Genomic DNA, 27,360 nt, shown 5'->3' with positions numbered 1-27,360 from the left:
TCCTGACTCTTCACATTCTAGTTATGTGTAGGGCATATGCATCATTTTGTGGGATGCTTAGTCGCGAGCTACCCGCGAAAACTTTTCTGTCTTCAATTGCTTGAGTCTTCACACACTTTCTCTCTATCACACAACCCTTACAATTAAATCTCACAATAAATACAGGGTACAAAAGATTAAATAAAATTACAATCAAATTTGGCACGGAATTAAAGCCAACAAAACATATAGTTGTAAATTACAACTTTACACAATAAAACAAACATTACTACATATTTTAAAAATCTAACCATTGAATTGCATGTTCTTTATGCTCTTAATACATATGTCAAATTTTGTGTCAATCGGATGTTATTTACTATATGATCTATAAGCTTATATTTTATGCATAATTTTAAACTATTAAAAATTGCAATTTAAACAATTTAAATCCATATGGATACGAAAATGGGATTTCCATTTGTAAAGGAGGATAAACACATAAATACAAAAATTTTCTAAATTATATTTAAAATTCGTTTAATTGATTTAAAGGTTTTAAGTTGCAAGAAATGTGATTGTAGTTTATTTAATAAAACAGAGGTCTTTTTACAATTACAAATACAAGGGAGGTTAATGTACTTTTAGTAAACATCAATGGTAGATAGTGCAATTTTTTCATTTTTTTTGTTTTGTTTTTGGCATTCACTAACAAATGTCTTAACAAATGTGTTCTGTAATATCCAACATTGAATAGACTTGCATATATTAATAAATTAAATTTCAATAATTATATACTAAATTTATTGCCATATAACAATCCAAAAAAATTATTTCCATAATTATCCAACATTAAATACACTTTCTTTTTAAAAGTCTTAACACGCTAAATGTATTTTTAAATTAAAATTTTAATATATATATATATATATATATATCCTAATATATTTCCCTATATCAATCAAAAACAATTATTGCAACTAGTCGCTAACCCGTGCGATGCACGGGAAAACTATTTTGTATAAAGATGAAACATTAAATTACTTAATGAAAAATAGAAATCAAACTTAAGTTTAAAATAAAATGAAGAATTAAATATTAAGAATTAATCAATATTTCCAATAAATTGAAAAAAGAAAAACTTTAAAAAGTGTTTTTTGGTAAGCCTGGCAATAGAACAGATTGATAACGAAAACAACAATAAATGAAATTTTCCAATAGTTAGAAGCACCAACAACGAACAGGCCAAAAAATTTCAAAATTTCAATTTCATACTCTAATTGAAAAGAATTATAAGAATTGTCGTAGCAGCATAATTATTTTGACTCTAATCATCTCTCTGCAATAAATTTTTCCACAATACAATTAAGGACCAAAATGGGTTATGTACGAACTCCATATCCTGTTCCAAACCCAAAGATTCATCTAAACTACAATTCAATCAAATATAGAATACAAACCAGACACAAGTACCCTCTAATATAATTATTTACATAAAAAGAATTGGGTCGAAAAAAAAATCAGCACAATCTATTAAACAATAAAATTTCAATATAATCTTTGGAAAATATCTCTCCCATTGTCATCTTCATTGTTGTACATGATATGACATGGCTTCAAACTGTTGGCAGGAGGAGTCAGATGTTCCAAAAGAAACTCATTTGTTAACTATGGTAAAACTCATTCGATTGTGAACTATAGTAATTCTCATTGCATGTAGCAAGTACTATCAACAAACCACAAATTTACTCTATCTTAGCAAATAGAAAAAGAGGCTAAAGCAAGGAAAAAAGAAGAATGATTCATGTAAAGCTTTACGTAGGCATTTGAATTGATGTAAGTGCTATATAATGTCTCAGTTGTAACCTTAATAGAGGACAACTCATTCAGCCCAGGAAAAAAATTTTCAAAATAAAAAGAGAGCAAAGAACGAAGCATTGAAAATATTAGTTTGAATACCAAGCCACTGCATTATTTGGCAGAAAATAAGAAAAAAGACTATTCAATGCATTGAATTAAATACCTTAGAAACAAAGTTCTACCAAGCACCTATCTAAATTTGAATGCTTGAAAGTTGAAAGTAACATTGACAAACTATGCTTTGACCATAAGGCTTTCATTATAAAAAAAATTTGAAAAGAACAACAATCCATCATTCCATTATTTCTATATCAATTGAAAATCTAGCAATTGAAATCAAATCTACTGATTAAGTACATTGGCTATTTAGCAGAACTGACATCTAAGAGTTTCTTCATCCTTTAATGACTTGGCAAAACATATTTTTTTCCGATCGTTGGGTACAAACAGAATATTTTTTGTATCATCATAACTTATGATTGATACATAACAAAAAGTAGTCAATAACCAGTATCAATTAAAACCAAGATGCACAAACCATAAAGTGGCTACAAACTAATGCAAGAGTAAGCAAGGCATTTTCTCAAACACATGGTGTGCACAAAATATTTCAATGCTTTAGTTATAAATGTTTGTTATTATAAAAATTAAAAATTAAAAACAGAAAACAATAGCATGATTGTGAAGAAAAGAATTACCAATAGCAAACCACCAAAAAGATACAATTGTTTAGTGTTTTAATAACTCATGTCTATGTCCATTACTCATAGCTTTCTTTTCCCTGCAACCCATACCAACAATTTGCATTAAATAATCACAACAAAAAATCTTCTATCATTAGTAAAATTTTCTCATAATTTCTATCTTAAATAGCTCTACCTTTTCACTTTGCTATTGCTGGGATTTGCAGACAGCTTCTAAACTATATAGATTTGGTCTTTCGCTGTGCATAACAGAAAGCAGAAAATAATCCGTGGGTTACTAAAGGAGGAAATTGGAAAAGAAGCTGGGGTCTGCAACCAAACAAAGAATCAAATAAAACCCCTCAAAAATCAAGATGCTACTATTAAAGAAGATTCGGTCAAACTAAAATACAAAATAAATAGAGACTAAACATGAAACCAAAGCTTGAGATAACCTAGAAACTTTAATTAAATCCCCAAAAAAAATAAAATAATAATAATAATAAAGGTCTCATGTTAATACAAATAGAGCATAAACTGAGAATTCTTACGGTGGAGGACATCAAATACCAAAACTACACAATTAAAAATTTGCTAAAAACCCCTTTTTAAGGGTGTTGAACCAAAGGCCAACCATTCAACCATAGCAACCCAAAAAAACCAAAAGTAGATCAAACCGACAGAATTCCTCAATTTCACTCCCCCTTACGAATATCAGAACAGATAAGAGGGAAAACAAAACTTGAAAATTAAAGTGACATGATTAAGTTTAAAAGAACTAAAATTCACCTGCGATGAAAAAGGGATAAGTATAACAATGTAGAGTATGACAGAATTTTTAAAAGAAAAATTCTTTAAATTTTAGTTCATACCCCTTTTAAATTTCAAAAGTGCTGTTTCCCTAACTGCCCAACACTATCATTACATCCCACGGGGAATTCCATTAAGTTAAAGACATATTTTTGCAATCCTTCCAAGAAAATCAAAGTGCTACCTATCAGCAGAACAATTAACAACAATAAGAACCCAAGTTGCAACCAACATAAATTTTAGGAAACTTGCATCAAATGCCAATAAGTGTATTATTCTAACAAAAAGTCACATATCCAAGTCCAAAAATTTATTATAGCCGTCAGTAGCAACCCAAAGATAAGAAAAGAGACCTATTAAATTGGGCTATAAAAAAAACATTTGATGATTGCTACAAAAATCATGAGCTAAAGCTGAAAGTTCAATCCAAAAGTCCTAAACTTTAGGAAACTTGCATCAAATACCAATAAGTGTATTATTCTAACAAAAAGTCACATATCCAAGTCCAAAAATTTATTATAGCCGTCAGTAGCAACCCAAAGATAAGAAAAGAGACACCTATTAAATTGGGCTATAAAAAAAACATTTGATGATTGCTACAAAAATCATGAGCTAAAGCTGAAGTTCAATCCAAAAGTCCTCCATAAAACAGGAATAGAGTATGGAAAAAACAAATAGATGAAGTCTGACTTATCTCTAATTCCAACAATACGGTAACAATGCCATACAAACATATTTTGCAGCAACTTTAAATGAGAATGAATTTCATTATTACAACATGGTAAGAAAAAAAAAGATTTCAATTTCATTGAGACATTCTGTCAAACACTTAGGGTGATGGGGAGGATTTTAACAAAACAGACATAAAATTTTTACCAAACCTTTAATTTTCATTGATTCTAATTTCTCTGGGTCATTTTGTCAAACACTTAGGGTTGGCTTATTTTCACAAAGGATACCGATTCTTACATCATTCTCTCAACCATTATACCAGCAAAAACATGAGAAAGAGAGAATTACAGAGAGAAAAAGCAAGAAAGCTGGTGAATTTGTCAAACAAAATTGGATTTTGAATAACATATGGAAGACTTTGTATGTTTTGAATAAAAGGAAGATCGATTTGTTCCAGAAGACAATTTGCGATGTCGTTGGGTTCTTTGGATTATGCCCATTTAGAGAGGAAAAGGGGTATGAACTAAAATTCCTAACTTGACAACAAACCATAATTGAAGAGAATATTAGAAAAAGAAATTAATACCTTTGCTGTGATGAAATTAGAGTATTCCACTTCATCTCTGCAAAGAAACTTAATGATTTAAATCCAAAGAGATGAATTAAAAAATATATATATATATATATATATAAACGAAAACATTTAATCAATCACATCAGAATCCTATTTTCTAAGCCCTAATTTCTGAATTTAAATCTAGAACCAAAGCCAACTGAAATTATAAATTTTGAAAACGTATAACAAAAAATCAAAGAAAGAATGGGAACCCATCGGTGGAGGAATTTTTTTTATCAGAGAAAGAGTAGGAACCCATCAGCAGCGGTGTTTATGGGCGGAGGAGAATTACCTTTTGAGAGGAAGTAGGCCACAACCCGAAAATCAAAGAGAATGGTGAAGGACCCTCAAAATCAAATTGCTATCTCTGTCTCGGCGTTTCACGGCTCTGTGTTTTTTTTTTTTGGATGCGGCGGTTCTGTTTTTTTTGTAGAATAGAATCTGTTTGGGGTAGCAGAGCCACAGGTAGAAGAGGAGTGGGGGGAACGACAGAGAGAGATACGTTTGCGTTTGAGGGAGAGAAATAGGTTTTATTGGGTTTGTTTTTGGAGAAATAGTTATTGGGTCAGAAAAGGGTTTTACTTTTTTTTTTTTTTTTAATAATTTTTTTTTTTAAATAATGCTGATGTAGAAAAATGTGGGAGCTCTAAAAGCTTCGGTTTTATATATATATATATATATATATATAAATATCTTATGTTTATTTGATTTGTATATTGAATCTTGCAATATTGATACATTTTCGTATTTTGGTTTATTATTGAATTTTGATTAAAAAAATTTATTTTATTTTTAAACCCATATGGATAACAAAATGAGATTTTTATTTGTAAAGGAGGATAACTACAGAAATACAAAACTTTTCTAAATTGTATTTAAAATTCATTTAATTGATTTAACGGTTTTAGGTTGTAAGAAATGTGATTGTAGTTTAGTTTAAAAAAACACAGATCTTTTTACAATTAAAAATACAAGGGAGGTCAATGTAATTTTTGTAAACATCAATGGCCAACAATGCAATCTTTTCATTTTTTTTTTTTTTTTTTTGGCATTCATTAACAAAAGTCTTAATAAGCGTGATTTGTGATATCCAACATTAAATACACTTGCATATTAAATGTCTTAACATATTAAATGTATTTTTAAATTAAATTTTCAATATTTATAAATTTATTGCCATATAACAATCCAAAAACATTATTGCCATAAATATCCAACATTAAATACACTTTCTTTTTAAATGTCTTAACACACTAAATGTATTATTAAATTAAAATTTTAATATATATATACTAAATTTATTTCCCTATATCAATCAAAAAAATTATTGCAATAAATATCTTATGTTTATTTGATTGGTATATTGACTCTTGCAATATTGTTACATTTTCATATTTTGGTTTATTATTGAATTTTGATTTAAAAAATTTCTATTATTTTTAAACCCATATGGATAAGAAAAGGAGATTTTTATTTGTAAAAGGAGGATAAATGCAGAAATACAAAAAATTTCTAAATTATATTTAAAATTCATTTAATTGATTTAACGGTTTTAGGTTGCAAGAAATGTGATTGTAGTTTAGTTTTAAAAAACATGGGTCTTTTCACAATTAAAAATACAAGGGAGGTCAATGTAATTTTTGTAAACATCAATGGGCGACAATGAAATTTTTTTAATTTTTATTTTTCGCATTCATTAACAAAAGTCTTTTTTTTTTTTTTTTTATATATATATACAAGATAGAATTTTTACTCTAACCTAATCTAAGTGTATATATGTATGAAACTCCCTCCTGGAGACTTGAACCCTGGCCCTTACCCCCCACACCCCACAAGCATTTGTACTTGTTGAGTGCCCACCGCACCAAAGGTGCGCAGTGGTCATTAACAAAAATCTTAATAAGTGTGCTTTGTGATATCCAACATTAAATACACTTGCATGTTAAATGTCTTAACACATTAAATGTGTTTCTAAATTAAATTTTTAATATTTGTATACTAAATTTATTGCCATATGTCAATAAAAAAAAATATGGAAATAAATATCCAACATTAAATACACTTGCTTATTAAATGTCTCAACACATTAAATTTATTTCTAAATTAAATTTTCAATATTTATATACTATATTTATTGTAATATATCAACCAAAAAACATTATTGCAATAAATATCCAACATTAAATACACATTCTTGTTAAATTTCTTATCACATTAAATGTATTTTTAAATTAAATCTTCAACATTTCTATACTAAATTTAGTGCTATATATAAATCGAAAAAAATATATCGCAATAAATATCTTATATTTATTTGATGGGAGATATTGAATTTTGTAATATTGATATATTTTCATATTTGAATAATGTTAAAGATACAAACTTTTTTACAAAAATGTTTACAAAATGCTGATGCAGTGAGTGGTTATTGGTAAATAAAAAAGTGATATTAATGGTAGTTCATGATGAAAACCAATAAGAAACTGGACAAATCAACATTTTTTAAAAATGTTGTAAAATAGTTTGTGGTTGTAGTATTATTCTTCATATTTTGGTTTGTTATTGAATATTAATTAAAAAAATTACCTTTTGTTTTTAAATCTGTATGGAAACAAAAAATGGGATTTTTCATTTGTAAAGAGGATAAATGCATAAATACAAAAAATTTATAAATTATATTTAAAATTCATTTAATTCATTTAACGGTTTTAATTTTTTAAGAAATGTGATTGTAGTTTATTTTAAAAAACAGAGGTCTTTTTACAATTAGAAATAAAAGGCAGGTTGTATAAAAAAAAAATACACAAGGGAGGTCATTGTAAATTTAGTAAACATTAATGGCAAATGGTGCAATTTTTTCATTTTTTATTTTTGGCATTCACTAACAAATGTCTTAATAAAACTTCTTTGTAATATCCAATATTAAATACAGTTTCATATTAAATTTCATAACATCCTCAAGTAGTAGCTTACTGACATGACAACATGTAAGCTTCGAATCCACAGATTCCTTCTCTTCTTGGACTTATTGCAACACAAGCACCCACGCTTGTGACTTTGAGATCCCATTGAAACAGCAACTAGGTTCTACCAATACTTGATTGTAGATCTTGCTCCAATAGACACTTGTGTAGTTACAAGGTACAACACCTCTCTGATCTCACAAGAAGTAACACACAAGTCTTCCAAAAAATCTTCAAAATGTAGCTAGGGTTTCCCTTTTATATGTGGATAAGTTGGATTGAAACTCTAAACGTTTTTGCACGCTTGGGCCTTGTTTTAAAAATCTGTAGAATCTAATTTTTGCGATTTTCGATCGGTCAAATCTAATTTTTGATCAATCGAGCTTGGAAAATTCCAACTCTTCTTTTCTGCAGTTAGCTCGAACTTGAAGCTTGAAACACACATCTTTGAGCAATGCCTAATACATAGACTAGACATATTTTGTTCTCGTTTTGCCAACACATACAAAATAGAATTCTAAACATTTAATCCTAAATATTTAGAATCTAACAATCTCCCACTTTGGCAATCCGTGAAAAAACACACATACAAAATGAATTGCTCAAGTCAAACATCAGCCCAATTACAAAGTGTTGCCTTAATACAATTCTATAAAGTTGTGATTTCCAACTATGTTGTGTTGGCTTTAATTTTGTGAAAATTTTATTGTAATTTCTTCAATCATTTTCCCTGTATGTATATGGGATTAAATTTAAGGGATGAGTGTGAGAGATTGGTGAAGACTCAAGCTTCAAAGGATGTACAAGTGGATTTCGTGACTGGTTCGCGACTGTCTTGCAAGCAACTTACCCCCGAAAAAGGCCACGTGTAGAGCACATGACAGAAAGATGAAGAGTCATGCCATCCAATAACATGTTGCGAATGGCAAAGTTATTGAAATCTTTTGGACAATTCTCCATCATTTTTAAGGCTGTAAAAATTTTTGCAATAACTTAAATTGAAGAAACCATTGTAATAACTTAATACCAATTATATATTTTGCGATATATTATGATAGATCGAAATTTCAAAGAGATGGCTTATTGCAACAAATTCAACATTGCAATAAATAAAATATCAATTATTTTACAATCTATTGCAATGACAAATATGAAATTGCAAGGAATATATTATTACAATGATCTAATTCCAATTATTTAAGCAAAAATATGAAAATTTTAACTATTACAATAAATATACCGTCGCAATAATTGGAACCCAAATTATTTTTGTCAATTCTATACAATCTATTTTAATAAAATTCATGAAATAACTGCCTATTGCTACAATTTATTCGAAGTAATAAACTGTTTATTGTAATAACAAATATATTATTATATCAAAATTTTCATTAAAATATTTAAGATTTATTGCAACAAAATTTTTTTGTAGCACAAATTTATTACTTCAAATTTTTTTGCAACACTTCGCATAAACTATTGCAATGACTTCGATGTTATTGCAATGATTTTTTTTTTTTTTGTAAGAAAATTTTTTTGTTGCAGTGTAATTAGTAAGAAGGTGACAATGATTGATGCAATAAAAGAGATAGCGTTGAATATTTTGAAATAGAAGTACTACAACGGATCGATAGAACCTATAACTGACATTCCAACATCAACTTTGATGTTATGACAAGTATAAAAAGTAACATTTCCACTTTGTGACCAAACACCGCCAGGGGGGCTAGCTGCCTATTGGAAAGTGAGAGTTGTAATCATAGTAACCACTACCATTATATAGCCACAATTCTCTTCTACCCAATTACCTCCGTATTTCAAGTGTTTCGACAAATTCTTCCACCATTTCTTCCCTGATTGTGTTGTTTTTGCTGACTCACTTGGATTAGTCACTCTTTCAACCCTAGCACCAGCATCCAATAATATGTTGCGAATGGTAAAGTTATTGAAATCTTTTGGACAATTCTCCAACGTTTTTAAGGCTGTAGTATTTTTTGCAATAACTTAAATTGAAGAAATCAATTTTTTTTAATAACTGAAATTGAAGAAACCATTGTAATAACTTGATACCAATTATATATTTTGCGATATATTATAATAGATCAAAATTTCAAAGAGATGGCTTATTGCAACAAATTTAACATTGCAATAACTAAAATATCAATTATTTTACAATCTATTGCAATGACAAATATGAAATTGCAATGAATATATTATTACAATGATCTAATTCCAATTATTTTACAATCTATTGTAAGCAAAAATATGAAAATTTTAACTATTACAATAAATATACCATCGCAATAATTTGAACCCAAATTATTTCTGTCAATTCTTTACAATCATTTGTAATAAAATTCATGAAATAATTGTCTATTGCTACAATTTATTCGAAGTAATAAATTGTTTATTGCAATTGCAAATATATTATTACATCAAAATTTTCATTAAAATATTTAAGATTTATTGCAGCAAAATTTTTTTGTAGCATAAACTTATTACCTCAAATTTTATTGCAACACTTTGCATAAACTACTGCAATGACTTCGATATTATTGCAACGATTTTTTTTGTTTCTAATAAACTTTTTTTTTTGTAGTGTAATTAGTATGAAGGTGACAATGACTGATGCAATAAAAAAAATAGCGTTGAATATTTTGAAATAGAAGTAGTACAACGAATCGGTAGAACCTATAACTGACGTTCCAGCATCAACTTTGATGTAATGACCAGTATAAAAAGTAACATTTCCACTATGTGACCAAACACCGCCTGCGAGGCTAGCTACCTGTTGGAAAGTGAGAGTTGTAATCATAGTAGCCACTACCATAATATAGCCACGATTCTCTTCGACCCAATTACCTCAGTATTTCAAGTGTTTCGACAAATTCTTCCACCATTTCTTCCTTGATTGTGTGGTATTTGCTGATTCACTTGGATTATTCACTCTTTTAACCCAAGCACCGGCATCCAATAACATGTTGCAAATGGTAAAGTTATTGAAATCTTTTGGACAATTCTCCAACATTTTTAAGGCTGTAAATTTTTTTGCAATAGCTTAAATTGAAAAAATCATTTTTTTTTAATAACTTAAATAGAAGAAACCATTGTAATAACTTGATACCAATTATATATTTTGCGATATATTATAATAGATCGAAATTTCAAATAGATGGCTTATTGCAACAAATTTAACATTGCAATAAATAAAATATCAGTTATTTCACAATCTATTGCAATGACAAATTTGAAACTGCAAAATGAATATATTATTACAATGATCTAATTCCAATTATTTTACAATCTATTGTAAGCAAAAATATGAAAATTTTAACTATTATAATAAATATACCGTTGCAATAATTTGAACCTAGATTATTTTTGTCAATTCTTTACAATCTATTGTAATAAAATTCATGAAATAATTGCCTATTGCTACAATTTATTCAAAATAATAAATTGTTTATTGCAATGGCAAATATATTATTACATCAAAATTTTCCTTTAAATATTTAAGATTTATTGCAATAATTTTTTTTGTAGCACAAACTTATTACTTCAAATTTTATTGCAACACTTTGCATAAACTATTGCAATGAATTCGATGTTATTGCAACTATTTTTTTGGTTGTATTAAACATTTTTTTTTTTGTAGCGTAATTTGTAAGAAGGTGACAATGACTGATGCAATAAAAGAGACAGCGTCGAATATTTTGAAATAGAAGTAGTACAACGGATCGGTAGAACCTATAACTGATGTTCCAGCATCAACTGTGATGTTATGACCAGTATAAAAAGTAACATTTCCACTTTGTAACTTGAAAGTTCAAAAACGTGTACAAAAACACTTTTGAACGTTTAGACCCCCAAAAACCAATTTAATCAACACAAGCAATATGTTAAACAACTAGTGTGCGGAAACTTAACATATGCTATAACAAGGAATTGATTAAACAACTATCTAAGCCACAACAAAATAAACCACAGCAGATAATGTAAAGGCAGAGATAGAGAGGAAGGAAGATGCAAACACAGCGATAACACCAGATATGTTATCGAAGAGGAAACCGAAGACCTCGGCGAAAAACCTCTCCGCCGCCCTCCAAGCGGTAATCAATCCACTAGAAAATACAGTTGGGATACAAGGACAGCAATAGACCCTCCAAGCCTAATCTACCCAGTGCACCTAAGCCCTCCAAGCTTCTTGCTCCAACGAGGTTGCGCCGAACCTTTTTCTTTTCTAGCTTCCCGGATTCCGCTACTACACCGTAGCATCAACCAATGAAGATTGGCTCCTTCCTAACTGCTTCCCAGAACTCCAAACGACTGTCTCACAGAGATGATAATGGTGAGAACCAGGTTTGGTATAATGGCCTCTCAAGGATTTGACAATGGAGAGGAAGAGAGTGAGGGATTTTGATGAGACTCTAAGGTAGAGATTGTGGGTGAAACAATCTGGTTTTTCTTTAGGGTTTCTCTCTCAAAATTCTCTCTGGAAGCTCTCTTTCAAACGTGGGTTAAAAGGGTATTTATACTGGAGAGGAGTGGAATGCGAAACGTCAGGTTTTACCAAAACAGGGGTGGCTCGCGGCTTGACCTCGCGGCTTGACTAAGTCGCGAGTTCCAGTCGCGAGTTAACCGTATGGCCAGTTGTCCTGTTTTGTCCTGTAGTGCTCCAGCTAGCATGACTGTTCATCTTCCAGCATGCTTGGCACGTGTGCATCTTCTGGCGGGTTGAAGCCGCGAGACCAGTCGCGAGTCCCAGCCGCGACACTCTGTTTTCTTGCACACTCTTGAGCAATCTTCACACTATCTCACTCACTACCCTTACAACAAACCCACCTAAAAACAGGGTTACTAAATGCTGAATTACAAGCAAATTTGGCACGGAATAAAGCCAATTAGATGGTTGAATAAATTCAACCTTACATAACTAAACACCACCTGGGGGGCTAGCTGCTTGTTGGAAAGTGAGAGTTGTAATCACAGTAGCCACTACCCTTATATAGCCACGATTCTCTTCTACCCAATTACCTTAGTATTTCAAGTGTTTCGACAAATTCTTCCACCATTTCTCCCTTGATTGTGTTGTTTTCGCTGATTCTCTTGGATTATTCACTCTTTCAACCCTAGCACTGGCATCCAATAAAATGTTGCGAATGGTAAAGTTATTGAAATCTTTTGGACAATTCTCCAACGTTTTAAAGGCTGTAAAATTTTTTGCAATAACTTAAATTTAAGAAATCAATTTTTTTTAATAACTAAAATTGAAGAAACCATTGTAATAACTTGATACCAATTATATATTTTGCGATATATTATAATAGATTGAAATTTCAAAGAGATGGCTTATTGCAACAAATTTAACATTGCAATAACTAAAATATCAATTATTTTACAATCTATTGCAATGACAAATATGAAACTACAATGAATATACTATTACAATGATATAATTCTAATTATTTTTCAATCTATTGTATGCAAAAATATGAAAAATTTAACTACTACAAAAAATATACCGTTGCAATAATTTGAACCCAAATTATTTTTGTCAAATCTTTACAGTCTATTGTAACAAAATTCATGAAATAATAGGCTATTGCTACGATATTCGAAGTAATAAATTGTTTGTTACACTAGCAAATATATTATTACATCAAAATTTTCATTAAAATATTGAAGATTTTTTGCAACAAAATTTTTTTTAGCACAAACTTATTACCTCAAATTTTATTGTAACACTTCGCATAAACTATTGCAATGACTTCGATGTTATTGCAACGATTTTTTTTGTTGTAATGAACATTTTTTGTTGTAGTGTAATTAGTAAGAAGGTGACAATGACTGATGCAATAAAAGAGATAGCATTGAATATTATGAAATAGAAGTAGTACAACGGATCGATAGAATCTATAACAGACGTTCCAGCATCAACTTTGATGTTATGACCAGTATAAAAAGTAACATTTCCACTTTGTGACCAAACACCGCCTGGGGGGCTAGCTGCCTGTTGGAAAGTGAGAGTTGTAATCATAGTAGCCACTACCATTATATATTCACGATTCTCTTCGACCCAATTACTTCAATATTTCAAGTGTTTCGACAAATTCCTCCACCATTTCTTCCTTGATTGTGTTGTTTTTGCTGATTCACTTGGATTATTCATTCTTTTAACCCTAGCACCGGTATCCAATTACATGTTGCAAATGGTAAAGTTATTGAAATCTTTTGGACAATTCTCCAACATTTTTAAGGTTGTAAATTTTTTTGCAATAACTTAAATTGAAAAAATCGATTTTTTTTAATAACTTAAATTGAAAAAAAATTGTAATAACTTGATACCAATTATATATTTTGTGATATATTATAATAGATCGAAATTCTAAAGATATGGCTTATTGCAGTAAATTTAACATTGCAATAACTAAAATATCAATTATTTTAAAATCTAGTGCAATGACAAATATGAAACTGCAATGAATATATTATTACAATGATTTAATTCCAATTATTTTACAATCTATTGTAAGCAAAAATATGAAAATTTTAACTATTACAATAAATATACCGTTGCAATAATTTGAACCCAAATTATTTTTGTCAATCCTTTACAATCTATTGTAATAAAATTCATGAAATAATTGCCTATTGCTACAATTTATTCAAAATAATAAATTTTTTATTGCAATGGCAAATATATTATTACATCAAAATTTTCCTTTAAATATTTAAGATTTATTGGAATAATATTTTTTGTAGCACAAACTTATTACCTCAAATTTTATTGCAACACTTAACATAAACTATTGTAATGACTTCGATGTTATTGTAACGATTTATTTTGTTTGTAATAAACTTTTTTTGTTCTACTGTAATTAGTAAGAAGGTGACAATGACTAATGCAATAAAAGAGATAGCGTTAAATATTATGAAATAGAAGTAGGACAACAGATCGATAGAACCTATAACTGACGTTCCAGCACCAACTTTGATGTTATGACCAGTATAAAAAGTAACATTTCCACTTTGTGACCAAACATCGCCTGGGGGACTAGCTGCCTATTGGAAAGTGAGAGTTTTAATCACAGTAGCCACTACCATTATATAGCCACAATTCTCTTCTACCCAATTACTTCCATATTTCAAGTGTTTCGACAAATTCTTCCGCCATTTCTTCCTTGATTGGGTTGTTTTTGCTGATTCACTTGGATTATTCTTTCTTTCAACCCTAGCACCGGCATCCAATAACAAGTTGTGAATGGTAAACTTACTGAAATCTTTTGGACAATTGTCCAATGTTTTTAAGGCTGTAAAATTTTTTGCAAAAACTTAGATTGAAGAAAGCAATTTTTATTAATAACTAAAATTGAAGAAACCATTGTTATAACTTGATACCAATTATATATTTTGTGATATATTATAGTAGATCAAAATTTCAAAGAGATGGCTTATTGCAACAAATTTAACATTGCAATAACTAAAATATCAATTATTTTACAATCTATTGCAATGTCAAATATGAAACCGTAATGAATATATTATTACAATGATCTAATTTCAATTATTTTACAATCTATTGTAAGCAAAAATATGAAAATTTTAACTATTACAATAAATATACAGTTGCAATAATTTGAACCAAAATTATTTTTGTCAATTCTTTACAATCTATTGTAATAAAATTCTTGAAATAATTGCCTATTGCTACAATTTATTCGTAGTAATAAATTGTTTGTTGCTATAGCAAATATATTATTACATCAAAATTTTCATTAAAATATTTAAGATTTATTGCAACAAAATTTTTTTGTAGCACAAACTTATTACCTCAAATTTTATTGCAATACTTCGCATAAACTATTACAATGATTTCGATGTTATTGCAACGATTTTATTTGTTGTAATAAACATTTTTTGTTGTAGTATAATTAGTAAGAAGGTGACAATGACTGATGCAATAAAAGAGATAGCGTTGAATATTATGAAATAGAAGTAGTACAACGGATCGATAGAACCTATAACTGATGTTCCAGCATCAACTTTGATGTTATGACTAGTATAAAAAGTAACATTTCCACTTTGTGACCAAACACCGCCTGGGGGGCTAGTTGCTTGTTAGAAAGTGAGAGTTGTAATCACAGTAGCCACTACCATTATATAGTCATGATTCTCTTCTACCCAATTACCTCAGTATTTCAAGTGTTTCAACAACTTCTTCCACCATTTCTTCCTTGATTGTGTTGTTTTTGCTGATTCACTTGGATTTTCACTCTTTCAACCCTAGCACCGACATCCAATAACATGTTGCGAATGGTAAAGTTTTTAATAACTTAAATTGAGAAACCATTGTAATAACTTGATACCAATTATATATTTTGCGATATATTATAATAGATCGAAATTTTAAAGAGATGGCTTATTGCAACAAATTTAACATTGCAATAACTAAAATATCAATTATTTTACAATCTATTGCAATGACAAATATGAAACTGCAATGAATATATTATTACAATTATCTAATTCTGATTATTTTACAATCTATTGTAAGAAAAATATGAAAAATTTAACTATTATATTAAATATACCGTTGCAGTAATTTGAACCCAAATTATTTTTGTCAATTCTTTACAATCTATTGTAATAAAATTCGTGAAATAATTGCCTATTGCTACAAGATATTCGAAGTAATAAATTGTTTATTGCAATAGCAAATATATTATTACATCAAAATTTTCATTAAAATATTTAAGATTTATTGCAACAATATTTTTTTGTAGCACAAACTTATTACCTCAAATTTTATTGCAACACTTCGCATAAACTATTGCAATAACTTCGATGTTATTGCAACAATTTTTGTTGTTGTAATAAACATTTTTTGTTGTAGTGTAATTAGTAAGAATGTGACAATGACTGATGCAATAAAAGAGATAGCGTTGAATATTATGAAATAGAAGTAGTACAACAGATCAATAGAACCTATAACTGACATTCTAGCATCAACTTTGATGTTATGACCGGTATAAAAAGTAATATTTCCACTTTGTGACCAAACACCGCCTGGGGGGCCAGCTGCTTGTTGGAAAGTAAGAGTTGTAATCACAGTAGCAACTACCATTATATAGCCATGGTTCTGTTCTACCCAATTACCTCAGTATTTTAAGTGTTTCGACAAATTCTTCCACCATTTCTACCTTAATTGTGTTGTTTTTGCTGATTCACTTGGATTATTCACTCTTTCAACCCTAGCACTGACATCCATTAACATGTTGTGAATGGTGAAGCCGTTGAAATCTTTTGGACAATTCTCCAACATTTTTACGGTTGTAAAATCCTTGTTGATTTGGGAATCTACTTCTTTTTTCTCTTTAGTCATCGAAAGTAAGTATTTTACTATCAGCAAATTCAAGCCTAAAGTGTTGTAATTTTGAAAATATTTATAAAGTTGTGGTTTACAAATACGTATTTTGTTGGCATTTATTCCGTGCCAAATTTGATTGTAAGTTTATTCAATCTTTTGTACCCTGTATTTGTTGTGGGATTTGATTGTAAGGGTTGTGTGATAGAGAGAGAGAGAGAGTGTGTGAAGACTCAAGCAATTGAAGCTAGAAGATTTCTCGCAGGTATCTCACGACTAAGCATCCCATAAAGTGAAGCATGTGTCTTGCACATGACTGGAATGCGAAAATTCAGTACAGATGGAGATAGTTGTATTTCGCGAGTAGCTCGCGGGTAAGGCCTTTCCGCGAGACACCTGTAAAACATTCTGTTTTGCCAAACTGTACTATCTGATACACACTTTCTGTACCCACACTATTTATACCCTCATTTCCCACAAATGTTAAGGAGTGCTTTTGAGAGAAAACCCTAGCCAAACACCTTGAAAGTTAGAGATTATCATACCCATATATCTCTACACATAAGCTTGTGGATTTTCTCAATTCCTACCTCTCCATTTCCATACCATTGAGAGGTTGATAGCCCAAACACTTACCACACCCTTTCAGAGTGTCAAGTGAGGTTTTGGTGCTGCTTGGAAGCATTGGAAGAAGCCAAGGATGGCACATGCAACATGGAGCTTGTTACGGGATCCGGAGAGCTAAACAAGACATAGTTCCGAGAAGCCTTGTTGGAGTAGGAGCTTGGAGGGCTTAGGTACAGCGGGTAGATTAGGCTTGGACGGTCATTTGCTAACCCATGTATCCCAACTAATTGTCTAGTGGATCGATTATTGCTTGGAGGGTGGCGGAGAGGTTTTTAGCCGAGTTCTTCGGTTTCCTCTTTGATAACACATCAGCGTGTTATCTATGTTTGCATTCTTCTTCCCTACTCTTTTACATTTCATTTTATTGCTGTGTTTATATGAATATGTGTTAGTGTAGCTTGTTTGTTTATCTACTCGCATTTACACTATTCCGCACTTAAAATTAAGTTAGTGTAAAATCTATCGAGCCGTAACTTTGATTTGGGGGTCTAAACAGCTCTTGTGTTTCTAACACATTTTTGAGCTTTCAATATTTGTTTTTGAGAACCATAACGTAAAGATCAATGCTACTTAGATAGAGAATTTCTCTATTAGCAAAAAAGAAATTGTGATATGTACAACAAATGCAGAAAATGGTTATTAACTGGAAGCAAGTCAATGTGGGGTATTAAAATCCTGCCTACACGAAAAACGGCAAGATTCTAAACTTGATACAATATATCCTTTGGAATCAAATATAAGAGGAATATCGTCTAAAAAACCAAAGAAAAAACTAGGAGGTCAATTCCTTTAAAAAAAAAATAGAAACCAAATTTCAATTATAAGACTAATATTAATAGAATTATAAATTCGTAAAATATTTTCTTCTCTAATTAACTATATAAATTTATTGGAAGCTAATATCACTATAATTAGACATAAATTAATTAACTATAGCTAATTTAAAGTCGAAATCCTTGCAACTCTTGGATATATTTTTCACTGAAAAATCATCAGAGTAGATTACAAATATTTTCATAATTTTAATTAATATTTTACATACTTAAAACATTTGACAAATTCAAACAAAGATAGTTAATCACAATTGGCTTATCCAATAGTAAATAATTAATTTTGTAGATACTAAAAATATTTAAAATACAAAAAAAAAATCAAATAAATACACAATATGCAAATTTACGTGATTCAGTTATGGACCTATGGGTGCTCATGAGTGGGGGAAAAATGATTTTTACTTAATTTATTTTTGCATTTATATTTAAGAAATAAATAAAAAGCTACCTCAATTTGTTTTTGCATCACAGCTAAATGCAAGATAGTGTTGCCATCACCAGAGGTTTTGAAATTGAGAAAATCCCCATCGTCACTCAAGGATTTCACCAATAGGTTCAAAGCCTTTAATTGGTTGTACTTAACACACAAGTGCAAAACAGTCTTATTCCCGTCAAGTACAACCCGAACTGAATCAGGTCGTGCAACGATCAGCTTCTCCACAACTTCAACTCGTCCTCTCATTGCTACATAGTGGAGAGGAATTCTCCCATTTTGATCATGAAACAAGCATGCATCTTCATATATAGTTAATAGTTCTTGAACAATCTCGACGTGGCCCTCGTGGCCCTCAGAGGAAACCAAATGAAGGGGACAACGTTTGTGGGAGTCTAATTCGACAACTAGGCAAGGATTTTGAGTTAAAAGAGTTTTAGTGAAATCAAGGTGGCCAAGCAAAGCTGATATGTGTAATGGAGTTTCAGTAAAAGTTTTCAAAGAAATTTTATGAAGGATGCGTGGGTCTTTCTCGATCAAACTTTTCAATGTGGTTGTACAACCAATTGCTGATGCGTTGTAGAGATCAACAATATCATCTCCTCCTTGAATCATTATTTCCATTCTCTCTCTCTCTCTCTCTCTCTCTCTCTCTCTCTCTCTCTCTCTCTCTCTCTCTCTGTTGTTTGTGAATTGCTATTATAGGAAGGAAGCATATAAATAGATGGATGATCCATTGCTTGAGCAATACACTCTCATTGTTGGACGACTTTGAAATTTCATGGTCAATGGCATATTTGAGAGAGAGAGAGAGAGACCCTGACAAGTGGAAAGGCCAAACCTCACACGTTTCCTTGAAGTAAAATTTGGTTTGCTGTAGGTGGAAAATTATTGAATACTCCTCTCTCTCACATGAATTGTGGGTTCCACCATGAATTTAATTAGTGGGACCTACAATTATGTGAGAGAGAGAGGAGTATGCATTTATGGTATTTTGGGAGTATCCAATAATTACCTGCAGTAGGTGAGTTCAAAATAAATGTGATGAGTATTATAGAATATGTGATTAATTAACTATTCAGTGTTGGATGGTCTTTTCTTCAAGTCCAGTTTTAATTTCTTGTTGCCAGTTTGCTTGAACTTTTGTTTGAGAAGGTCAATGTAATATAATATCTGAAGTGAAATTGGACAAAGGCATTTGGCTCAAAATCTCGCCTACAAAAGAAAACTATATATAGAAGATTTTGAGATTGTTTAGTTAATTTGTCTTATTTATTTATTTTTATTTTATTATTAATGTATAGTTTTACATTTTAGTTTCTTTAGATATAAATGTATTTTATTATTTAAATAAAATAAAATTCACAATATAAAATATATCAAATGATCAAATAGAAGCACCATGCACTGATATTATCTATTTCATAGGAGCATTAAACTAATATTTATTTATTTTATTATTTGTTTTACGTTTCTCACTGTTTATAGTTTCCAAAAATCTATATTGAGAAGACTTTGTTCTTTGTTTAGTTTGGCTTATTTATTTTATTTGTTAATGCATAATTTTTCCTTTTAAATGTTTTAAGATAGAACTGAATTTTATTATTTTTATTATTATTCAAATGAAAAATACAAAATAAACTATATCAAATGATCTATCAGAAGCACCATGAATTAATACTATATATATATATATATATATTTATATATATATGAGAAACCATTACATATTTTAAAAATATATGGTTTAAAAAAAGTGTAAGCTAACACCATGTATAATTTCAATATTTTTTTAAAAAGTGTATATTTGAACGGTATAATTGTGATTATTTTTAACTAAATTCGTGCATATATACACAAAGATAAACACACGTCAAATTTAATTACATAACTTCATTAACTTTAATTGTCATTGGAAAAAATTTATAGTTAAATTTAAAGACCATTATATGTTTCCGTTGTGCTTACAATGTAATTTACATTGTATCATTTAATGTAAAAGAAAATTTTCCCTAAATTTAATAGGATAACTTGGTATATTGTGGATAACAAACTAGATAGTGTGAGCTTATCTTGACAGTTGCAACTTCTTTATCGGAAAAACTACAGTTCGTGTGAGATTAAGCTCATTTCCATTCTCTCTCTCTCTCTCTCTCTCTCTCTCTCTCTCTCTCGTTTGTGAATTGTTATTACAGGAAGGAAGCATGTAAATAGATGGATGATCCATTGCTTGAGCAATACACTCTCATTGTTGGACGACTTTGAAATTTCATGGTCAATGGCATATTTGAGAGAGAGAGAGAGAGAGAGAGAGAGAGAAAGACCCTGACAAGTGGAAAGGCCGAACCTCACACATTTCTTTGAAGTAAAATTTGGTTTGCTGTAGATGGAAAATTATTGAATACTCCTCCCTCTCACATGAATTGTGGGTTTCACCATGAATTTAATTAGTAGGACCCACAATTATGTAAGAGAGAAAAGTATGTATTTATGGTATTTCGAAAGTATCCAATAATTACCTACGGTAGGTGAGTTCGAAATAAATGTAATGAGTATTATAGGTTATGTGATTAATTAATTATTCAGTGTTAGATGGTCTATTCTTCAAGTCCAATTTTAATTTCTTTCACGTTGATCAAAATTGAATAACCTGATGCAAAATATAAACACATACACAATTGCATTAATACCATCAATATAATTTCCCAAATGATTTTTACAACATGTTCTAATATATTTTTCTAAATTCTTTTACAACATGTATAGCTAAAACTTTTTTAAGTTGCAAATCCAGCCCAGAGGGTTCACTCAAAGAAAAGTTAAAGTAACACAATAACATCGAAAATGAAAGGGGAGAAATGTCAAAAGAGATTTGATTGGTATAAGGTGGGGCCATTGATCCTAAGCCAAACATCTTAGATTGCAGTTACTTGTCTTAACGAAGTTTGCAGTTTTCCAATTTTCAAGAATCCAACTTTATCCTTTTACCATCAAATAAGGCCTTGAGCTTCTCATTACAGTAGATCTCCATCTTATCTGTAAGATTCTGTAGGCAAGAAGCAAGCAAATATTTCATCAAAACATTAACCAAAATTCAAATCAACAAAAGATGAAGAAATTAAGGTCTACCTTGTTAGAAAAGAGGTAACTAGTTGTTATTGCCAAAGAAATGGAGTTTTATATATGAATGCGATTCCTTCACATATCAATAAAATAACAACTCTTTTCACTTTTTCTCAATGTGGACTAGATTGCCTCTATTCACTTCCATTAGAAAATCCCAACACTTCTCCTCGCCTACATGACACATGTAAACATTGAATTTACCCCAAAATCTAATGATGTTACCAGCATGAACTCACAATCAAACTACAATCAACTAAAATAGTAAATGGCTAAAAAATTAAAAAAGCAATGAAAACTCTAGCATGCACTCTTAGTAGACAAGACATTTCAATGTGCCAAAAATTCCGAGTATGCACTCTTAGTAGAACGCAAGTGATTCCAATCCAACTTAACAAACCCCTTTGAAATCCAAAATATGTTTGGGATTTTATAATGGTGTCCAAACTCTAATGGTGTCTACATGCGCTTAACTACTACACATAAATTAATCCCATCCCTATGTAGTTAACCAACAATCTACACTACACAATGACTTTTTTTACTTTCCCAAACACAATGCCACTCTTTTTAGTTTTCATGTTTGGTCTTCAGATGGAGAGGGAATCAAGTGTGTCTGAGACTTTGATACTGTTGGCTTTGATTAGTTTGATGCTTATGTGGCAGCGTTTGTCCTTGGTTTTGAGAATCTCAACCCTCCCCTTAAAAATTTAACATCATGTAAATCTTCTTCCCTAACATAGATATTATTTTACTATTATTAGGTGCCGAATATCAATGATGACAAAGACATATACCAATCACTTGATGTGAGATAAAAAAGACGAAAAAGGATTATTAGTATGGAGTACAAACGAACTAAGTTTACCTTGTATTTATTTTCAGTACTTTTGGGCCTTGTCTTTGGCTCCTTATGGCCAGCTTTTCCAAGGTGGGATAGAATCCTTATCACACATGTAGACAAAACCAATAACACTGCCAAAAAACAACAATAGGTGGACAATACATTTTGAAAAAAAAAATTCCCAAATTCTTAGCATATACTAAAACCAATTACAGTGTGATTGAAATACAATGAAAATTGAATCATTGTATGTGATATAGTTGGATATACAACTGAAAACTAAATTATTAACCAAGCAAAATATTTATGTTTTCTAGTTGTGAGCTAATTAAGGGAAAAAGATCGTGCAATAATGCACCAATCTAACACCATGAGATGTGCCTAGAAAATATTCATGCCTAGCATATTGTATCATGCACTGTTTAAACTAATTAATTGGAAAATGAACTCCTAAATATTGAGCACAACTCCTAAATATTTAAATCCTATTTTTTTCTTCTCAAGAGCTGAAATAAACCCTTGCTCAACAGTAATTCCTCATGGCTTTCCCACTTGAAGATATTTTAAGTTTCCACCACAAATATATCTATAGTGAAAATTAAGTACTAATCCTCAAATGCAGTAAATTAAGTTCCTAGTTAAATTTACACACATCTCCATTAATCAATACAACATAAACAGTATGATATTTTCTAAAGAAAATTTGGATGTTTAAATTTAATTGGAGAACTAGTTTCTCAACCAAAAAAACAAAAAAAAAAAAAATAATAATAATAGAGTACAGGTAGAACCCAATAACAACCCAATTACACCATAATGTAAATTTCTAACACATTCCACCAAAAATAAATAAGATTAAAAAAAAAAAAAAAACTGACACATGCATTAATACAGATTAACTAAAAATTCAAAAAATCAATCAAAACCATCACTGCCAACATAATCATTCAAATTAGAGATAAATAGCCAAAACTGCATTCATTGAGAATAAAAAAATTACACAACCTCAAACTAAGTCTACAAAAATTAGGTCTACAAATTGCACAATACAGATCCAATCTACATACAAGTTTAGAAAATTTAGGTTTACAAATTGCACAATTCAAATCAAAACCCTATCATTTGCCCAGAATTTCCCAAGCAGATGAAAAATGAACCTTCTCATTAACAAATTTTCAATTTCACAATAATGAATGTGAAATAACTAACCTCCCTGCTCTCATGCGTACGAGTTCGAATGTCCAGATCAGGCATTTGCAGAAACCTAAGGAGAAGCGGCATCGGAAGATGCAGCGCCGTCGAGGAAGGAGAGGAATCTGAAACTCTAAACGCACACGTTCAACATCGAGATAAGGAGCGATCAAGAGCCGATCTAGGTCTCGCAATCGGAGAACGACGAGAGCAAAACGAGGTAGAGAGGAGAACGAAAGGACTACGGATATGAAACTGAGAATGAGAGAGCTGTTGTACAATAGGGGAATAATAAATAATAAAATATTTCTATTTACTTTTTCAACGTTTATACAACCGTTGATAAATACTTACCTTTCTTCAACATTTTTTTAGTGACGTTGATAAAAGTATGTGGATTTTTGTGGATTTCCTTCCTTCTTCAACATTTTTAGTGACCGTTGATAAAATTATGTGAATTTCCTTCCTTTTTCAACATGTTTTAGTGACTGTTAATAAAAGTATGTGAATTCTTTCTTTTTAATCAACGGTTGATTACAAGTGTATAAACTTAAAGCTTTTATTAACCTTTTTCAACATTTTTTAGTGACTGTTGATAAAAGTATGTGGATTCTCTTTTTTTAATCAACGGTTGATTACAAGTGTAGAAATTAAATGTTTTTCTTGACATTTTTTAGTGACCGTTGATAAAAATATGTTGAAAAAACTCAAGTTTGTTGTAGTGTATTAATTAGAGGCTAGTGGTGCAAAAGCAAGAAATGCAAGGATATAGATTCATAATAAAGGCAAAGAGAATATCCATTAAAGTATTGAGCAAATGGTACGTATAATTGTTTCTCAACAAAGATCCTGGAGACTTTTCTTTCCTACTTGCCCCACAGGCCTTCTGCCTTTAGATATCTGCCATGGGAGCAATGTTGCTGGCATTTGTTTTGGGCACATATGTTGTATTAATACATTCCTTGGGTCTTGCCATTGCCAATTCTGTCATCGGATTCTTCTTCTTCATCCGCCTCTTTTTCGTAAGTATCGGATGTTCACGTTATTTACTCGAAATATTGAGAGTGAGTATATTTTAAATTTCTGTAGACGGAATTAGTTTTTCCATTTCCACGTGCTTGCGAACAAGTGTAGTATCCGGAGACTGTTACGTACTTGGTACAACTGTTTCAGTTATTGCATCTTCACGCTTTAATTAATTTTTCAAATTGTTTCTTGTAAGACTATTTAAATTCTGTTGACTCAGTGTGGTTATTTAATAAGAATAATTTTGATTATCAAATGTTTGAGCAACTAAGAGAAATTTTGTAATTAATTAATTGACAAGTGCTGTAACATAGGCAGGTCTATATATGATTCGATGCCACCCCTCCATAAATACAGGAAAATGGTTTAGGCTAGTTAGCTAATTACCGAGTCAATCTTTCATATTTCTCAAAAAAAAAAAAAAAGTCAATCTATCATATATTATACAATATATACATTTTTTAGAGTTCTTTATTTTTTTGCCAGTTGTGGTAGAAAAATACCTCTGGATGTCACTCTCGCATGAGATTGATTGTGAAAATATTAAGACTTTAGAAAAACCTTCAAAAAAAAAAAAAAAACTTAAAAATAAATTAGAGACACACACAGCACAACACCAAAATTTTACATGGTTCACTTTTAGCCTACCTTCTTGGATTGCAATGAGAATAAGAAGAAATTTCACTAGCAAATTTAAAGAATACAAAATGATGTAGAGGTACAGTGACAAAACCAAAAATATACCCAAATAGTTTTTCTTTAACTCAACCAACAAACCAAGTTAAATACAAATTAATTCACAGCTCTCTGCACACGTTCAGAATAACAAGCTACATCTCATGTATATACTACCCAAAAACAAAAAACAAAAACAAAAAAAGAAAACCTAACCAATGTCAGCAAAATGATCCATGCAAGAAAGTCAAGCATTTAACCTAGGTCTAAACATAAAAATTTAATCTTGCATTTTATAAAGGTGTGCAACACAAGTGTGAAGAAGCAAATCTGATCTTGCATCTAATAGAGGCATGCAATTCAAGTCATGCTTGACGAATCTCCACTTGCCTTGAAATGAATCAAGCCTTACAAACAAAATTTGCAGACTGTCAAATTTAATCAAATTTCTCTCCGCTTTGTTAGACTTCTCTCAAGCCATAAATGCCTCAAGTGCTAATCTTCTTGTAATTCTTAGTAAATTATGATTCTTCTTCTTTTTATTGGACTTGATTTTTTCTTTTGGACTGGGTTGACAAGAGTAACATGACTTGTGGAGTTGATCAATGTTTGTACTATCCAAAGCCATGGTTTGGCTTGAAAGGAAAAATGAAAAGAAAAGAGAAAGTCTAGGGACACCCAACTCCATACCCAAATCCATAACATGTTTAAGTGTCACCTTGTGATAACCTAGATTTTATTTATTTATTAAGTTCCTATATAGGTTTCATGTATAAGTGATAAGTGTAATTTTTACATGATTTTTATTATCCTCTTATTTATTAAAATTGTTAGTTTTCCTTTATTTCTTTTGCTTTGATTTGATTTCTATTTATATTTATCTATTCATTTGTGCTTTGAAGGAATGAGAAGATTTCAGATTAATCTACAAGGGTTTTACATGCAAAGTGGGGCTAGGCCAATTGAATCAAGTCAACTTACATCCAGCCAGGCATGAATTCAAGAGAAGACCAACCCAATTAAATTTAAGTCCAACTGGAGCAAGGAATCAAAGGAAATTTGCACCAAATCCAAGTCCAATTTGGATTAGGATTCCAGCCTGCACATCAGTTAGTATTTTTAGCATAACTTTGGGCTCAGATGTCCAATCGAGATGATTCAAGTTGGACTGGAAAGTTAATTTAAAGGGCTACAACTTTGTAGTTTACCAAAAGCCCGAATTCTGAAGTTAAATGGGCCAAAATAGTCAGTTAAGTGAAGCCTAAAAATCTGGGATTTTCTCCAAATGGGAATTCAACTTGTAATAGGATTCCTTTACCGATTTAAAGGCTCTTTAGGGCAAAAATTCAGTGTGCCGCATTGAAGTTTTTTTTTTTTTTTTTTGGGAGTCTTTCTGAAGAGGAGGATTTGAGGACAAAGGCGAGAGCTTCATGTTGATCAACCAATTCAAATGAAAGACATAAGTTTTATTTGTTTTCTTTTCAATTTTATTATGAACTAAATTTTATTTTTTAGAGCGTTGATGTAGTCTAGCAATGAACACACAATTTATATTCTAAGTTATTTTATTTTTAATATTCCCATGATTGAGTGTTTAATTCTTATTCTTAATGCTTACTATTTTTTTTTATGAATTATTGTTTGATCAATTGAATTACAAT

General features: G+C 30.4%; 1 protein-coding gene and 2 long non-coding RNA genes across 5 annotated transcripts; all 3 read right to left on the bottom strand.

Annotated features, from left to right (window-relative positions):
* Positions 1 to 1,284: 1,284 nt before the first annotated feature.
* Positions 1,285 to 5,153, bottom strand: LOC126703370 (uncharacterized). 3 transcript variants are annotated; one of them, XR_007648034.1, is made up of 5 exons: positions 4,913 to 5,153; positions 4,591 to 4,638; positions 2,719 to 2,852; positions 2,538 to 2,620; positions 1,285 to 1,705 (listed from the first exon to the last, which is right to left on the bottom strand). It is a non-coding gene; the product is annotated as an uncharacterized LOC126703370 (long non-coding RNA). The 3 variants fall into 3 exon arrangements; XR_007648032.1 differs by having other exon boundaries at positions 4,591 to 4,627; XR_007648033.1 differs by having other exon boundaries at positions 2,719 to 2,782; positions 4,591 to 4,627.
* Positions 5,154 to 8,300: 3,147 nt separating this feature from the next.
* Positions 8,301 to 19,455, bottom strand: LOC126703794 (ankyrin repeat-containing protein BDA1-like). Its single transcript, XM_050402865.1, has 5 exons — positions 18,856 to 19,455; positions 10,275 to 10,371; positions 9,392 to 9,565; positions 8,434 to 8,554; positions 8,301 to 8,313 (listed from the first exon to the last, which is right to left on the bottom strand). The coding sequence occupies exons 1-5, from the start codon at positions 19,453 to 19,455 to the stop codon at positions 8,301 to 8,303; spliced, it is 1,005 nt and encodes a 334-aa protein (XP_050258822.1).
* A 2,063-nt stretch (positions 19,456 to 21,518) lies between these two features.
* Positions 21,519 to 24,297, bottom strand: LOC126703183 (uncharacterized). Its single transcript, XR_007647964.1, has 3 exons — positions 24,017 to 24,297; positions 22,832 to 22,938; positions 21,519 to 21,886 (listed from the first exon to the last, which is right to left on the bottom strand). It is a non-coding gene; the product is annotated as an uncharacterized LOC126703183 (long non-coding RNA).
* Positions 24,298 to 27,360: the final 3,063 nt, after the last annotated feature.

This window comes from Quercus robur, chromosome 10 (assembly GCF_932294415.1).
Source record: "Quercus robur chromosome 10, dhQueRobu3.1, whole genome shotgun sequence".
Classification (NCBI taxonomy): domain Eukaryota; kingdom Viridiplantae; phylum Streptophyta; class Magnoliopsida; order Fagales; family Fagaceae; genus Quercus; species Quercus robur.
Note: the sequence above shows the minus strand (reverse complement) of the source record. Positions and strands in the feature narration are given on the sequence as shown.

Coding starts and splice junctions, on each gene's coding strand:
- LOC126703794 (XM_050402865.1), bottom strand. CDS start 19,455: ATGATTCAAGGAGGAGATGATATTGTTGATCTCTACAACGCATCAGCA. Junction 9,566..10,274: donor TGCTGGAACGTCAGTTATAG/GTTCTACCGATT, acceptor AAAATACTACAG/CCTTAAAAACGTTGGAGAAT. Junction 8,555..9,391: donor GAAACACTTGAAATACGGAG/GTAATTGGGTAG, acceptor AAATTTTTACAG/CCTTAAAAATGATGGAGAAT.